At 39.6% G+C, this 18273-nt stretch overlaps 2 protein-coding genes across 3 annotated transcripts in view; one reads left to right on the top strand and one right to left on the bottom strand.

Annotated features, from left to right (window-relative positions):
- Nucleotides 1-248: 248 nt before the first annotated feature.
- On the bottom strand, nt 249-8392 carry LOC135473027 (alkylated DNA repair protein alkB homolog 8-like). Its single transcript, XM_064752800.1, has 11 exons — nt 8151-8392; nt 7186-7432; nt 5735-5860; nt 5196-5396; nt 4553-4623; nt 3783-3999; nt 3289-3331; nt 2616-2682; nt 2128-2283; nt 1566-1715; nt 249-1300 (listed from the first exon to the last, which is right to left on the bottom strand). The coding sequence occupies exons 1-11, from the start codon at nt 8286-8288 to the stop codon at nt 338-340; spliced, it is 2379 nt and encodes a 792-aa protein (XP_064608870.1). The 5' UTR covers nt 8289-8392; the 3' UTR covers nt 249-337.
- Nucleotides 8393-8642: 250 nt separating this feature from the next.
- The window catches only part of LOC135472822 (THO complex subunit 2-like), a 44180-nt gene continuing 34549 nt past the window's right edge, over nt 8643-18273 (top strand). For both annotated transcript variants that reach the window (XM_064752508.1, XM_064752509.1), the window contains exons 1-9: nt 8643-8709; nt 10774-10924; nt 11302-11353; nt 13232-13302; nt 13608-13729; nt 14051-14184; nt 15528-15688; nt 15969-16064; nt 16412-16555. In XM_064752508.1, the coding sequence (XP_064608578.1) occupies nt 8645-8709; nt 10774-10924; nt 11302-11353; nt 13232-13302; nt 13608-13729; nt 14051-14184; nt 15528-15688; nt 15969-16064; nt 16412-16555 (996 nt within the window). In that variant the 5' untranslated portion in view covers nt 8643-8644. The remainder of the gene's footprint in view (nt 8710-10773; nt 10925-11301; nt 11354-13231; nt 13303-13607; nt 13730-14050; nt 14185-15527; nt 15689-15968; nt 16065-16411; nt 16556-18273) is intronic.

The following is an 18273-nucleotide window of genomic DNA, read 5'->3' on the forward strand; positions in this document are numbered from 1 at the left end:
AACGATTTACAGCATGACTGTGGCACCAACTCACTCCTAGTTCATCGTAGGACATCACATTTAACGTGGTACATGTATGACATTACAGTAGTAGAAAATGATAGATTGCATCATTTTAGGTGTTGCACTACGATCAATTCTTGATGTAACACTGACTCAAGGTCCTCTCTCCCCCCATTCATCTTGTTACTGATACTCGTCACAACAACATGTCATGGTTAAATGAAATAACTTCACACAGTTACAACTGCATTAAAATAATGTTATATTTTTTATAATATATGTACACCAAAATTCAAAATCAGTCGGACTACTGACGTGTAGCCCATGACAATGTTCAGTGGCTGAGTTTCTCCAGTAGAACACACCAGTTGCCTTGGTCATAGTAACTCTCTTTGATGACAATATTTGGTAAAGTCTCACACAGGGAGTCCAGCTCCCCTTGTCTGAACACATGGTAATAACGGTGAAATGTCATACAGCTATCTATTTCAGATGTCTGAGTAATGTCTTCACTAACATTGGCCTTCTTGTTTTTCAGCTGCCATGGAACAAGTACATCCTGTTCTTTAAACGCCGTTCGATTCACGTGCACAGAGAGATGATTACTGAGGGGTCCAGTGTCTTCAGTCACCGTCTTAGTTTCTGCTGATGTTTGAAGGTCGGGCTCAATGTTTGCTGAAGCCGTGGTAGTTGTTGTAGTTGTTATAGTCATAGCAGTGCACCTAGATCCTACTTTATTGCTTGGCTGGGAAGATAATGTGTCCGTATTGACTGTTGGCTGTGTGCAGTTTGATAGCGCTGCATCAGATGGTGATGAATCAGATGGCAGTGAATCAGCTGGTTTTAGCATGGCTGACCCATCTGGTTTTGAGTCAGCCTTTAATGATGAAGTGTCCTTTGCAGAAGTCACAGCAAATGAATTCACATCAAATGAAGTCACCCAGGTTTCTGGAGATGAAGATGGCAATAATGAAGTTTGTGTAGGTGATCTTATTGACACTGAAGTTCCTGTACCATATGCGTCAATAACAGGAACAGTTGCTCCCTCTTGTATGGTGTCTGCCAGCCTGTATTTACCAGACACCTCCCCACAGCTTGTTGAGACAGATTCCATGCCTATCCTACCCCTGCCTTTCTCCTTTTCTTTACCCACTGGAGCTTTTTGTCTTTTCTTGACTTTTAGGTAATTCGACTTCACCTTGCCCCTTTCCTGTTCCATTGCCCAAACATACAACAGAAGTTGTCCCCTGGGAGCTAACAACCTCACCAACTCTCTCACCGCATTCAATCTTCTTGTCTGTAATTAGAACAAAACAACTATACATGCCAGTAATCATACAGGATGCTGCCACCATCATGTTAACAGTCAAGAATATCTTATGCAGATACTGACAGCATCAAAACAGGAGAGTATTATGGAGTTGTCTGCCTTTCCACAAATGCTCATATTGTCTTATGGATTCCGGGGACAACAAATTATCTACAGTTTGGCAGGATCATTGTTAAGGACTTACTTCACCAATGAATGGCAGGTGAGGATACTTTGCCAGCAGAGGACCTACCTGTGTGGATAAATGATGTATAACTGCAATACAAATACAGACATCAAAGATCCCCGACCTCAGTGGTACAGACAGTATGTCTCCCACAAATATCTGATGGCCTCTACCTGCACAGATACTGGCCAAATTCTCACTCCTGTCTGAACACACCTGTCGAGTACAGGAATAGAGTCAAAATACACAATGAATCTCAGAACAGTATTTTAATAAAATATTCACACAAAGATTTTCACAAATGTAAAACATTTAGTGGAGCACCATCTACATAAATGTGCAGACACACAGTAGGCCTGGAATCAACAAGTACCTATTAGTTGAGAATAATGCAACCTAGGGAATAAGTACTCATCATAGATTTACATTTAATGAAGGGACAGCATACCATTAGTGTACAAATAATAAATGTTGTCACAACTCTTCAATGTTTGAACTCGCGACAAAAAAATATATACTGCAATAAACAGTTTTCGTTTATAACCATTGTTTAATGGTGATGAAAAAAGTTCCCACATGTTAAGAAAAACATCATTTGCATGTAGCAGAGACTCTCTTCCCTTTTTACCTCATAGATCTGTTTGTTCAAGCCTAGGTATTTTCCGTTTCCACAACCGATGTCAGCCAGTAACGACCCGACAGGTAGAGATTTGATAAACTCTGCAATGCGAGGCCAGGCAGTATGACGCGTGTCACTGAAGTGTGTTGCTATTTCCTCATACACCTGACAGCATACACAAACACATGTATACATGGCTAGTTCACAGATCATATATAAAAGTCCTACTAAGGAAAAAAGTTTAATTGTCTTTCAGTTTTGTTTCCTCAGATATTCTGACGAAAGTTGGCACTACTTCAAATCTTTGTGGAACCAAATCTTTTTCCTAAGTATCTGGTGAAATGAAGAAGTAACATCTTATCAGAAAATATTTTACCCTGCTCAAAATGATAAGTTTTTCACCTTTCTTGGAAGAACAAGAATATCAATATACTGTATCTGAATCTGACATTCACACCACAATTACCCTCCATGTATAGGCACACCTTCAAACTCACCTTATGAACATGTGTTGTTTCTAAGATAGCTGCTTCTTGTTCAGAAACTGGGCTCTTCTTCTCATTTCTGGAAAACAAACAGCAAACAAAATAATTGTAATTCAGTTAAAAAGAACTACTAAATTATGACTACTCATGACAATAAGATAATGACCTCTAGCAAGATCTGGCCCAGAGGTGCACTCTACAGGTGTACAATACGTCATATCTCAGAGGGCAAAATAAAGTGTTACAATACACAGAACATTGATTCTACACAGTCTCTACTTTACACTTTGATCTACTGATAATGCCCCAATAATGAACAATCAAGGTTTGTCTCACTGAAGACTATCCCATGTTTTTTGTCAGCTTGGATGAGACCTTACTGTGTCACAATGATTGTTTTACAGAGAATGTCCAACAGTGAACCAAACAGGAAACAAATACCCAATCTGCTAACCTAGGTTATAAGAAACAAAGAAGATTGCTCTTTACCAACCCATAAAGTTTATAATTAAATGTTCTTTTACTTTCTACAGAAATAGTGGACATGTAATTCTCATAATTGATCTTTGGAAGATGTTCCAAAACACAATCTCAGTAATGACAACTTCTCTGAAAGAGAACCAATACCCAAAATATGCCACAGGTAACTAAGTTTAGTAAATGTCTAAACTTTTGGTGAACTCACCTTGACTTCTCTGTCCCTGGTGCGTTAATCTGAACTGGTGGATCTGTAAACATCAACAAGCACAGGTCAAAGGAATGTGAATATAATGTTCCTGAAAGTTTAATGCGCATTTGCCTCATATACAGCTTTATGCTCCACAGACAGAACCTTACACATTTCTTATGCATCCCTGAAGCTGACCAACCCAGACTTTCAAAATTCAAACAACAAATGATTAAGGTGTATCATTGTGAATAAGTTTGCCATTTTATATAACCACAGCCTGAGAAATAGCGGTAATAAAATTCACTGGCAACTGAACAGAACAGGCAGAATATTTCTCGGCCACTGAAATTCATGACATTTACATGTATTCTGTAACAGCATCAAAATAAGTAACTACAGAAACTAAAATTTTCAGTGATAATTCTCAGATGATCAATTCCGACAATGATACGGAGACATCGTCTGTCAATCTCAACGCTGAGCAATGTCAACCATACTTAATCCCTTACTTTGGTTGTGTATGATTTTCCTGAATGTGAGTGAAGTCCGTGTCCCCCTGGTGGCCAATGTCAGCCCTCCTGCAGGGGAGGTAACAATGTCAGACTTCCTGGGAGTGATAGCATGTGACCAAACATATCGCGATTCTCCAGTCATCACCAACAAACTTCGTCGAGGCAGAAGAACAGACACATGGCGGCCATCTGGATGCTGAAACTCCATGATAACCTAAAACCAGAGAAAACATAATGCTTAGAGCTGAATAGGACATAAGTAGTTCCATATGTTATTTTGACGTTATGGTCAATACTGCAAACAGTGTACATTAACGGAAAGAGGTAGGGCTATTCCATCTCTAAATTACACCCACAGCATAAGCATCCCCTGTATAATGATTGGCTCATTTACTTATGGATTTATGTATTTATTTGATTGGTGTTTCACTCATATGACGCCGGACATCATTATGCTGGGAGGAAACCGAGAAGTGCAAGGAGTAAACCCACGACCATCCACAGGTTGTTGCCTGACCTTCCTATGTACGGCCGGACATTTACTTATGGAAAAAGCTGATGTTATAACTTCAAGTTGCTATTTAAAACTTTGTATTGTCAACTGCAATTCTATGTTTAAAACAGAGGCAGTTGGAGTGTCAGATGCCCATTGTTCTTTCAATGTAGGTCCCCTCACCTGCACATCTGGAAATGAGGACAAGAAAATGGAAGATTTTTGTTAAGCTTTATGCCCAGGAAATAATTTCTTCTAACTGATCTCTTTTTACCTGTGATCCTAAACTAACTGACATGAGTCCATCTTCAAAGGCTGAAGGTGTATCTACATGTGGGGGAATACCTGTAATAGTGGGAACAGACACGTTTACCAACACAAACAAAACCAATTAGGTTTTTCATCCAAAAAACACGTACAAAACACTTATCAATATTTTTCAAAACATTTTCATTGTTAGCTGGGCCAGCTTTTTGGTTCAGCTGGCAAGAAGGCTAGTCCTTGAATTCAGCTTCTGATAATCTGGCCACAAATTTACATCAGGTAAATGGGGAGTTACAGGAAACATGGTGTCTTTCCTCTAGGCTATGCTCAATTTCCTCTGGGCTATGCTCGGTTTCCTCTGGGCTGTGCTCAGTTTCCTCTGGGCTGTGCTCAGTTTCCTCTAAAGTATTCCTAATGCCCTTCCATCAACTTGAAAACTACTTTTATACAAGAGAAATACTCTTAAACATGTCATCGGTGTACAGAATCAATGAAAAAACAAACACATACATTAAGTAATCTAGTAGATATTTAACAAATATTGAAGCTATCAAATGTTTTTTGATAGTACCAAGTATTAGATTCCTGGTGATATTTGATATCAGCCAAAAAAAGTAATTTGACACAATAATGTGTTACTTCACACTGCTTACCTTGTCCTGGACTATACTGGTTGACTGTCAGCTGATCAGGTCTGTGTGCGATGAAGCCGGCAGACAAAGCCTCAGATATCAGTCGCTCACACTCCTTAGGGATTCCCTGGGGCAGTGGCTGGTGAGGATTCACATTATTCACACCATACAGGAACTCATACCCATAGTGCTTCACTCTTCTCTGCTTCAAGTCCTTTTGGGCTTTAAATAAAAAACAAAGAAAAAATACAAAAAAAAAAATTGTTCAAAACAGTTCTTAAGCATATAGCCATGGTTAAATGTAATCAGTCTCCATTGTTGCTTTAATGGCCCTCATTTACCTCTGGCATCATTTGTTAAAAGTTATCAACAAGCTACGCTTCAGTACAATAAGCTTAAACACTGTCACATTATTAACTATCACCATTTAGTTACTTAATGAACATCAGACAGATTCTCTTATTTCACACGACAAAATACACTGGTAGTGTCATTTTATTTTAGCAATATCACAGGCTGAGAACACAGTGTTATGGGTGGCACAGACTGCAGAAGCCTACCTCCTGGAGATACGTCATTAAAGTCAATGGTTGCCAGGAGCGCAGCCTCATAGTCTTCAGACACAAAGTCTTCCCTCAGGATCAGACCCAGTGGTAGGGGCTGGAACCGCGTCTGTTCACAAGGAGCTATATGTGCATGGACAAAAAGACAAATTTCTGATTACCCTCAGGAATCACAAGCTACATAGTGGTATTAACATCTGCTAACCTTAAGAATGGTAAAGAGTGACAAATACCTGGTCTGTTATGACAGTGCTTTCTGTTCTGAAAGAGAATCCTACATTTATAAAAATCACTCAACCACCCAACCAGCTAATACATGATCTAAAAAGCTTTCCTGGTCGTGGGTTTCCCCCAGGTTCTCCCTGGTTTCCTCCTACCATAATGCTGGATGCCACTGTATAAGTGAATAAAATATTCTTGCGTACAGCATAAAACACCAATCAAATAAATAAATAAATAAAACAAAGCTTTCCATCCTCCTTCATGCATTACTGCTTCATGCACCATGGTACAAACCAGTCATACATGACTTTATTCCAGCACCTTACCATGATTCACAAACACTGGCTGAAGCACACACTTTATACCAGCACCTTACCATGATTCACAAACACTGGCTGAAGCACACACTTCATACCAGAACCTTAACGTGATTCGCAAACACTGGGTGAAGCACACACTTTATACCAGCACCTTACCATGATTCACAAAAACTGGGTGAAGCACACACTTTATACCAGCACTTTACCATGATTCACAAACACTGGGTGAAGCACACACTTTATCCCAGCACCTTACCATGATTCACAAACACTGGCTGAAGCACACAGTTCATACCAGAACCTTAACGTGATTCACAAACACTGGGTGAAGCACACACTTTATACCAGCACCCTACCATGATTCACAAACACTGGGTGAAGTACACACTTCATACCAATACCTTACCATGATTCACAAACACTGGGTGAAGCACACACTTTATACCAGCACCTTACCATGATTCACAAACACTGGCTGAAGCACACACTTTATACCAGCACCTTACCATGATTCACAAACACTGGCTGAAGCACACACTTCATACCAGAACCTTAACATGATTCACAAACACCGGGTGAAGCACACACTTCATACCAGCGCCTTAATGTGATTCACAAACACTGGGTGAAGCACACACTTTATACCAGCACCTTACCATGATTCACAAACACTGGGTGAAGCACACACTTTATACCAGCACCTTACCATGATTCACAAACCCTGGGTGAAGCATACACTTTATACCAGCACCTTACCATGATTCACAAACACCGAGTGAAGCACACACTTCATACCAGCACCTTAACTTGATTCACAAACACTGGGTGAAGCACACACTTTATACCAGCACCTTCCCATGATTCACAAACCCTGGGTGAAGCACACATTTTATACCAGCACCTTACCATGATTCACAAACACTGGGTGAAGCATAGCGTTAACTGCAGCTCCAGAATCCTCTGCAGAAATCCGCACACCATTCAAAACAGCCTGGCATTTCTCTGCCTCTGCCATGTCTGAGAACACAACAAACGAGTATGGTCTCTGGGGTATCATGACAATCTCTGTGATGTGGCCACACATCTGAACAAGGGAGAGAATCTGTTCCTTTGTCACACCATTGTCCAGCCCAGCATTGTATATACACAGAATCTGTAAACAGGAAAATATGACACAAAATGAACAAAATTAAACAATCAAATCACTGTGCTGATATTTAACCATTTAAAATTGGATTTAAACAATGTTTTCATCAAGCTCAACAATCTTTTTTCCTTCATCATGTTCGCTGCTTGCTGATGAATAACCAGATTTTTCTAATTTGTATATCAACAGGATTTCAGTGCTAAACAACAATTAACTAGGCTGAAATGTTTTATGGCACCATCAAAATGAAATGCTTAATTAATGCCTCAAATAAGGACTGTTTCATGTTAAACACCAATTAAGACTGATATATTAAGAGAGAAAATTGTGAAACAGACACATGTTTGATTAAGACACAGAAAAGCAGAGGAGACATGAAAATGGATATGAATTTTCACTTCATTCATTATCTTAACGAATTTATTTCTCTGATTGGTGTTTTACACCGCACTTAAGAATATTTGACTTAGACAGTGGCCTACATTATCATGGGCGAAAACTGGGAAGATCCCGGAGGGAACCCATGACCGGCAGCTGGTTACTGACAGACATTTCAACACAGAGGAAAGCCAGCCAATGGAAGCCAGATGTCAACACCGGTGTCTTAAAAGGTTTCACCAAATATGGGACATTACCAATGTGTAAAATATTCATTTAGTGCACACCGAAAGGAGAAATTAATACAGAAAACTCATATTTAGGTATGATATGATAACAGATGAACCTTGGTGGGAAGTTCAGATATGTCTACTCCTTGATCGTACAAAACATGCTTGACTCTGTTCTGTTTTTTGGCAAGACGCTTGTCGGCTTTAGGTGGTCTAGTTTTCCTGTCATGTTTTTGGTCCGAATTTACGGGCATAATGCTGAAGCGTCTTGGCTACAACAGACACTTTCAATAAACTCTGATAGAGACCTGCACAGTTGTGCCCAAACTGTAAGATCCCAGAGTTCTGTTGTCCAACATTCAGTTCACGTGTACCTGGTTGTCATCACTCGTACATTTCTTGTACGCTGATGTAACGCATAGAAATACCAATGTACGGGTTATGTTTGCGTGGAATGCATGATCATTTTTTCTTAAACCGTACCCAATTTTACTCGCATGACAATAGTTTAATAAAAGAACCCAATTATCTTTTGTTTTAGCTGTTTTTCTTCATTTGTTTTTCATTTCAGTTTGCCTACATCCGGGCACTTGAGCTTTTATGGAGAAAGATGGCGGCTTGTTTCGTCAATGCCGATGTTGTGAGATCTTGGGAAAAGACGGGGAAAACGGAGTTGTAAGTTTGCTGCGCTTCAGTTGTACGTGCTAGCCTGAATTTTGAATCAAAACTCCCCTGGAATACCGATTTATCACGATTTTGTGATGCTCCAAAATACATTCACATTTCATTAAATGATGTGCAATCATGAATTTCCCCTTCGAATCAGCAAATGTATAGTCCAGTGCTCGGTTTTCGCATGGTCAGAGTTACCCAAATTGGTTAATTATGTTAACTAGCTTAAACACTGCGAAGTCACGAATTCAATATTATTTACTCCTTGGAGCACGGATTAGGAATAAACTGTAATTTGCGTTGAAGACTTTACAGAAGGCTGAACTTGAAGCCCATAGATGGACTAGATTCAGACGTGAAGATCGAAATTCTAGGGCAAAGCCTTATCTGCCTAGCGTCGCCTCTATGGCTCAGTTGGTTAACACTCTAGCGCAGCGTAATGATTCAGGAGCCTCTCACCAATTCGGCCGCTGTGAGTTTAAGTGCTGGCTTCCTGTCTGGCTGTAAGTGGGAATTTCTGTCAGCAATCTGCAGATGGTCCTGGGTTTTTCCCCAGGCTGTGCCTGGTTAACTCACACAATAATGCTGGTGACCAATATATTCTTGAGTACGATGTGTTTCACATCATACTCAAGAATCAAATAAATAAATAATCAGATAAATAAATAAGTAAATATCAACCTAGCTCTACCCCCACCACCTCATTAAGCTTTAACCTGAAGGTGAGATTGCAATGAAGTGCTCGTAGTGCTCCATTAAAGTTGAGCTTTGAGTGATCCTACAAGTATTCTTACTAAAACCCACATGTTGTTTGGTCATTGGCCTACCTTGTGGCCGAGGTGGTTAGCATGCCAGCGTTGTGCAATGACACAGGAGCATCTCACAAATGTGGTAGCTGTTCTTAAGTCCTTCCTCTCCAGCCATGCAAATCAAATAAATAAACAAATATATTGTTGGACAGAAACCCGAAGATAAACATCAAAACGTCAGGTGGATGTTTTCCTCCACTCCCTTGTTTAGCCTCATTGTGACATTGGTATCTATTCTGTGAAAATGTTGAATTTTATCCCATAGAACAAATAAGGCTAGCCCTAGGAGTATGCTGATCTGTGCCATGATTCTTGAGTAGTGGGTATGGACTCAGTGTAGCGATGAATGCTAGAATTTTAAAATAGTAAGCTAAGTCTATCTAGATAGTATGGCAAAGATTTGGCTCAGCAAAACGTTGTTCGAGGCAGACATCTCAGAGAGATTCATACTTCTCTTGCCACTTCAAAGGGAGAGATGTCAGCTTAGACTTCTGCCTGGTGCTGAAGGACAGTGATTACATACAATATGACAGTCCTGTCTTGTTCTGTGGGCTTATCTTGAACAACTCTGTGTTGTCCTCAATTTATTAATGCTCTCCTCCAAATAATGTGTCTGTCACTAATCCAGGTGTCTGTAGAAGACCCATGTCTTTTTATCACTGCATGTATCCGTCATCAGCAAAGAATGACAAAACTCCTTGCTGAGCCTCACCGCATTTGGGTGCTGCCACTGCACTTCAATGAAAACAATGTTTCCACTACAGAATGACGAGACTTGATATGACAGTGCTCGGAAGTGAGGCTTGTGTAGTAAAAAGATTTAGAGTCGTTGGGGCAAAGTCCAATGATTACTGACGACACAGGTGCTAGTAATGGTTAAATACCTGTGCCTTGGTGTCAGTAAGCAATTGGCAGTGCTCATTTGACTGTTTGCTCAGTCTAACATTCATTGAACACTATTTACCTTTCAGTTCAAGTCAAATGTGGTAAAGTTAGTCACTGACTTGCCAGAGATCAGTGGTTTACACTCCAGTTACTTCCACCCATAAAACTGGCTTTGTATAAGTGAACAGCTCTAAAGGATGGTGTTAAACAGTCAAGTTCATAAATACATCTCTTGTCTTTCCTGCTTCAGTACTGTCAGTATCCTCAAGACTCAGAGCAGAGCTCATGGGGAACTTCATGTGTGTGTGTGTGGGGGGGGGGGGAAGAGGGTCAGAGTTGGAAGTAAAATTCTATCCTTCATTTTGGTTATCAGCACGAAGACTTGTAGGAAACTCATTGAAAGCAACTCAACATGGAGCCTTGGATCAAAATCTTTAAAGACTGCAATGTACGAAATTTGCTGGCAAGTGATGAAAGGAAATCTGAAAACAGAACAGGCCATATCTGCCATAGGGGATGTTATGGTAAGATATTTGTATAGTCCTTTTTTCTCTCCCAGTTGAAAGCATTAAAGGTTACATGAAACATTTGATGTTAATGTCTTAATGTGCAGTTTAATAGAATGTGTTCTAACATATGAAAGTATTAAAAAAACTTTTTGTGGACATAAAAATGGCCCTGTGAAGCTAGTGTTTTCCTAAAGCCTGCAAAACAAAGTACACTGTAAATGTTCTGGTATGAAATGATGAAATCAACATAGCTGTGTGACAGTGCAAAGAATGTCTAAATATCTGTAATATTCTTGACTAGGTGCGAAAAACTGTTTCAGTTTAGTTTGGTTTTCAGTGGTTGTACATTTGTATGTACAACATTACATAACCAGTGACATTTTGTTTTTCAGAATTTACAGAAAGACATCCCTTCCCTGATGGCTGATGTATTGAGTATTATTGGTAATGACTACTTTTACATGTATGCGAAAGTTCAAACTGTACCTGACACTTAGTGTAGGGTAGGCTTACAGAATAATTGTAAGGCAAAGGTAGCCATGTACTGTCTATTGGTGGATTCGGTTTTTGAAATTAGACATGTTTTCAATGTTCCTTTTGGAGAAGTTGTCATCATGTGATAATTTTATCCTCGTGTATGTCATTTGTAGTTATTGTAAACAAAAAGGTTTCACACTACCCAGCATTATTTTTATTATTATTATTTTTTTTTTACAGTTTTACCTGAAATAAGTGTATATATGCATCTTGTATGCCGTAGAACGTGTGGAGGTAGTAAAGTAAGATATGTTGTTGAAACAAAGCCTTAAGAAACAGTGGTTATGATACTTCTGTTGACATTGATTGTTGGAGGTAACACTGAAGTTTGAATGTACTGTTTAATGATTTTGTTTGTAATAGGCAGGCGAGCATTTAGTAGGAGTTTGTTTTCATTGAAATATTTGTGAAGATACCTCATGTAAACCTCATGTAGACTTGATGTTAGTGTATGAGGTCATCCATTCAGTAAATTGAAAGGGTGAAAAATGTATATTAAACGTTTAGGTGACAAATTTGTAATTGTGCCTTTAGTAAGTCTATGTCAATGTAGCAAGTAAGTATTCTGTTATTTAGATCTTACGAAGTTTAATTTTTTAGTTCATAAATGGTTTATTTACCTTAGATAAATGTTGAAAGGTGGAGCAGTTATTGGGACTTATTTAAAACCTGATATTAAGCAACTATATGTACATGTATTGACCATCTAGTTAGTCAGTCAGAGTTAAAAGGAGACTGTTGTAAAGAGGCCTTGATGTAAATAGCAACATTTTTAGCATAGACCAGTTAAACACTGTTTGTGTATGTTATTCAGATGACTTTATCGTATTGTCCCAGTTGAACATGTGTATACATTGCCCATCATAACACCAGATGCAGCGAATTACATAAATATTTCTGTTAGCAACATCCATGCTGTTTCCCTGTTTTAGTAAGATATGGAGGTTATTTATATATTGGTGTTAACAATAAAGAATTGGAAGAGTAAGTCATTCACGTTTCAAGAAGGATGTTGTGAAAGTGTATTTGTTGATGGGGCATATAATCTTAGCTTAACATGGTGTTTTTACACCAAGGGATATTAGCTTGGCTTAACATGGTGTTTTTACACCGAAGGATAGCAGCTACGTTTAACAATGTATTTTGTCACTGAGAGATAGTAGCTTGGCTTAACATCGTGTTTTGACACTGAGAGATAGCAGCTTGGCTTAACATCGTGTTTTGACTCTGAGGGATAGCAGCTTGGCTTAACACAGTGTTTTGATACTGAGGGATAGCAGGTTGGTTTAAAAATGTGTTTTGACACAGAGAGATAGCATCTTGGTTTAGAATGGTGTTTTGACAGAGGGAGATAGCAGCTAGGTTTAGAAATATGTTTTGACACAGAGAGGAAGCAGCTTTGATTAACAGTGGGTTTTGACAGAGAAATAGCATCTTGGTTTAACAGTGTTAGGTTTTTGACACAGAGATAGCATCTTGGTTTGGAATGGTGTTTTCACACAGGGAAAACAGGTTGGTTTAACTATGTTTTTAACACAGAGATAGCATCTTAGTTTAGATTGGTGTTTTGACACAGAGATAGCAGTTTGGTTAAACATGGTGTTTTGACACAGGGATAGCTGCTTGGATTAACATGGTGTTTTGACAGACAGATAGCATCTTCGTTTGGACACAGAGGATAACTGCTTGGTTTTGACACAGAGATAGCAGCTTGGTTTTGACACAGAGAGATAGCATCTTGGTTTAACATGGTGTTTTCCTGGGGCCTGGCCTGACTCTTTACAGATCTGGAGACGTCAACCAATGAAGACAAGATGCAGCGGGATCGCTTCATCTCAGTGGCAGCAGCCTGTGTGGTGTGTACTCTAATACTTCTTCTAAAGTTGGATTAAATTGGTGTGTGTTTAGTTACAAAAATGAGTTCATTATTGCCATTGTTTTGATGAGGAATAAGGTATACTAAGCGAATGCAAAAGATATTTCATTTAAGTTCACCTTGCCTCATCTGTCTTGTGCACATGTAATGTGAGAAAGATCAAGCTCTGTTGGACTTCATTCTCACCTGTACCTGCCCATGATTTTGTACATATTTCAGTAATCACTCATTGTGGCATTAGAGGCTCATACTTGTGGCTTATGCTCGTAGTATTTTTGTTGTCAGATGTTTATCCCTGAGCCAGTGCTGAAGGAGAGGTTAGACCATGACACCCTGGAGAACATAAGCCTGATACAGTCCAAAGTACAGTTCACACAGAAATACGTCAAGGTCAAGACGAAACTTTAGTAAGTTGTCAAGGATTTTTTCAAGGATCTTTTTTTAGAGCCTGTATCAAGTTCTCTACCACAACCAAAAGGTTAAAAATTAGATGATAAAACAATGACAAAAAAGCTGTAAAAGCTCTTGATGCATGTAGAAAAATTGAACTGATAGTTGTCAAAGTTTGAATGATGCTCCACAAAATTTTTGTTAAGGCCCTAGATTTGGCCATGGTCATCTGTTGGGGTAAACAAATACCATCGGTGCCGTGGATTTTTCGATTCATCACCCTGTTGTTATCAAAAGCTGCTGATTTTAAGCACCCTTAAAACCACTTGATTTTGTAGTTACAAACAGCAGAAATTCAACCTAATGCGAGAGGAGAGCGAAGGGTACGCCAAAGTTATTACTGAACTGAACCAAGAGATTACAGATGACATCACCCCAACGTCAACTTTACAGACCATCAAATCTCTTATAGGTAAGGAAGTCCAAGTTTACGTTCCAGGTCACTTCCCCTTCAGTGACAACATGCATATGGTACCTAAGTCACAGTTCTACAACATTAATGTTATTACATAAAGTAAATGACCCAAAGTTTCGGATATGAGTTACTGACGTTTACTTTTGTGCTCTCTGAGAAGGCGGCAAGATGACAGTGATTAGCACCTCGCTCGTTTCATTACCGTGCACAGCAATTGGCAGCAGTGGCTGCTAATCCTCGCCATGTGGGGTCAAGTCACTGACAGTGAGGTGTGCAGGTCTCCCGACTCGTGGGCCTACATGTACATCTCTAAATATGCATGAATGAAGTCGAAGAAAGTATCAAGACAGGCGATGGCTATTACAAACCTTTCATTCTCAAGCACCGTCTCACGGTGAATGCTTGTCTGCTGAGAGCCCTCATTATGCCACAAATACATGTACCAATGTATTTCAGCTGAAAATGAATGTCACTGAGAAATATCTGTGATCAGTTTCCCATGTCCATGTAATTCCATATGGTATGTCAGTCTATGTTTTGTTGCGTTACAATTGGAACTGTCCTCCTGTTGCTGAAAAATTACCTTTCCCGCGTTTTGAAATCGGGCCCCCCCCCATTAAACACAGAAAACTCAGTTTCCGAAAACGCAGTTTGAGTGATCAGCGTGAGTGGTCACGGTCACGCTCATCAATCTCCAGGGAGTTTTCTCCAATCAAGATGCACCTTTTGTGGAGTAAACCTTTACGTACTAAGTTCATTATGATTAAAACTGAGGAAAAAATGAACTGTTGGTGGCAGTAGCATAGACTGACTGCTCAGTGAAGGATGAGCTTGTTTATTACATTTGGGGACTGTCCGCATGATCCCCTGACCACCACCGATGCTCTCGCGCGGTGCCCAGTCAGTAAGAACCACAATCAACGCAATGAATCCTTGGATACACTTTCCGCATCCCATGGCGAAACTTCAGGTCATTTACCGTTCTGAGAATTGGTACAAATTTTAGCACTTACATGTTGGCATTATTAATTATTACTTTAAGCTTACTTCAGATGTCATTTAGCAGCAAATTAAGAATATCCGTCAGTGGTTTTATCCCGACATAGTTCTGTGCTGATGGCCTGTCACAGATTGCCTTCATTCCACTCACTTCAAAATTGTGGATTTTCAAATGTTAGTTTTTTAAATGATACTGTCATTTGATAAGTGACACGGCAATCTTGCAAAGACTGTTATAAGCAGGCTATGTTGAATCATAACTTGTTACATTGGAACATCTTTACTGTTAAATGTATGTAACTTAGCATCTGTTCCTTTACTGTTTTCTTGCTCTGTGACAGGTTGTTTTGATCTGGACCCTAACCGTGTGCTAGATGTCATGTTGGAGTCATTTGAATGTCGCTCGACTCTACATAGCTACTTTGTGCCATTGATCAAGTCGTACATGGCTGAGCAGGGAACAATATGCCATATCCTAGGATTCAAGTTCCATTTCTATCAGGTTAGAGAGGAAACAGTTGTACTTTAAAAATCCTTTTTGTTTAATCAGATGAGACATATTTCTAAAATCTCCCATGAGATAATAAGTAAGTGATCATTTCTAATAGTCTTGATCTCTGAAAGTGTCTTCAGTAATTTGTAATGAGAGTACTAACCCCTTTCCATCTTTCCAGACTTTCCATCTTTCCAGACTTTCCATCTTGTGCACTGAACTATTTTATATTCCGTTACTAGTGATGTACCTTTTTCCATTGATTGTATTGGTTTTGATATTTGTCCAGGACCCTGCTGATGAAACTACTCCTCAGTCGTTGTACAGGGTGGCTGCTTTACTTCTCAAACACAAGCTTGTGCAGTTAGAGGACCTGTACCCACATGTAAGTAGATCCAAGGGGTAAATTGGTGCACAATGGAGGGATAAAATAACAGTGCTTGTTTTTATTCATTTGATTTGTATTTTTTGTACAGCAGTGTGGGACAAAAGCTCATATGATTTGGTCAGGAACCAGTGAATGTGTGGCATTCTAGAGTATATGGTCAGAATGACTTGAAATGTCTTATACTTTTACTGGCTGATCAATTTGCAGAGTCAGATGCCTACAAACTTAAGTAACGTAATCAGTATCATACTGTGTTCCCTCCTTGACTTTCATGGATTACATTTTGAGATATGTGCCATCTTGAGTTATAACTCTCCTGAATGTGTATTCCTCTTGGCTGACAGCTGTCCCCAGCAGACAGTGCCATAGCAGAACAACACAAGAAGCAGCTGATGGAGGCCAAGCAGTATGCTCGCAGTAAGAGCATTGTTAGTCTGGCTGACAAAACCGAGGACAAGGAAAAAGACATTGACAACAAAATAGACCTGGTGAGTAGTGTAGCTTGTGCAATGCTGTACTGCGGCGCAGAGCACCTTTAGCATGCACATTGTGAAGACATATGTCACTAAGGTAAACGTGCTTGATGCAAAATTTACCGAGGCTGCAGGCCAAAAGTGATCGAACAAAAGTGTAAATATCATTATACATATTGATGCTAAGGGAGATAACCACCACTAGATGTCGCTTCTGTTAATCTAATACAGCTCTCCTGTTCAGGAAAGTATTATCTATTTGTACATCAGTGACTGCTTGATAGAACACAAACAAAATGTGTGGAGAAAAAGCAAAGTTCGTCTTCATGAGGACTAACTGTCACATGTTACTCCAGACTTCGCCATACTAGGAAAGATGTCTTTAAGAGCCTTAACAGCTGTCTGGCTACAAATTTCAAGTAACAAGCATAAAGCACAATACATAGTTCGTTGTAAAGTTTTTGATATTTCCAGTAGGGATGAGTCGGCATTAACATGTTATATGGGTGGAATAAAAACCATGAGATTGATGCAGCCTTGTCCAACACTGACGCTCCAGCCCGATAGTACAGTAGGCTGAATGTCCGCATCGGGAGGGTTAGATCCAGTTTCAGTCCTGGGTTGGGTCACACCTAAGACTTTAAAAGAGGAAATTCTAGCTTCTTCGCTTCGCGTTCAGCATTAAGGGGATAGTGCAACAACTGGTTGACCTGTATAATGGCTTAGGCGGGGCAGCTTTCTTGCCTTCGGTATGTCGTCTCAGTGAAGCCGTGCTAGATAAAAGAGCAGTGGAATCCGTCCTGCAACAAGGAAGCACATTACACGCACGTGCACTCTAAAGACTCCTTGGTCGTCATGTGACTGAAAAATTGTTAAGTACGACGTTAAACCCCAAGCACTCTCTCCCTCCAACACTGACGCACCAGTGCCAATGGAAATGCTGGCAAGTTGAAAGCTAACTGGACAAATTGAAAACAGTTAATTGCCAAACGTGGGATATATCATTATTCATTTTTTTAAATTTTTGATTTATTTATTTATTTTTTATTTTTATGATATACCTATAATGATGTAGTTACTTTTTTGTTTTAAAACAGAGAAAGTGAAAGTTATAATTACTTACAAAGTTAGGAACAAATGAACATGAAATTACATGGAAGTCGGCTGGTAGCCATGTAAAGCTTATAGAATAAATCAGTTTATCTCATATAAATGAATTTTCTTGTTTTGTGACCTGAAATTTTCAAAGATAACTTGTCAGTGTGATGTACACTAGATATCTAAGGTAGTTGCTCTAAAATCCCAGAGTATTTGCCAGAATCTTTTATTATGTGATGTGGGATTAGGCTTCCAGTTTTATAGTCATAGGTATTATCCGAAGTGTATGTATGAGGTTTGGGTTTTTGGACATACACCACATACACCCCTGACCACTGTGTCTGCTTGTGAGGGGGCGGGTCCCTGACACTACAGAGGTGTCAGCACTGAAATGCCATGCTGTACATGTAGGTAACTGACACTACAGAGATGTCAGCACTGAAGTGCCATGCTGTACATGTAGGTAACTGACACTACAGAGGTGTCAGCACTGAAGTGCCATGCTGTACATGTGTGAGGTTTGGGTTTTTGGACATACACCACATACACCCCTGACCACTGTGTCTGCTTGTGAGGGGGCGGGTCCCTGACACTACAGAGGTGTCAGCACTGAAATGCCATGCTGTACATGTAGG

This window comes from Liolophura sinensis, chromosome 8 (assembly GCF_032854445.1).
Source record: "Liolophura sinensis isolate JHLJ2023 chromosome 8, CUHK_Ljap_v2, whole genome shotgun sequence".
NCBI classification, from domain to species: Eukaryota; Metazoa; Mollusca; class Polyplacophora; order Chitonida; family Chitonidae; genus Liolophura; species Liolophura sinensis.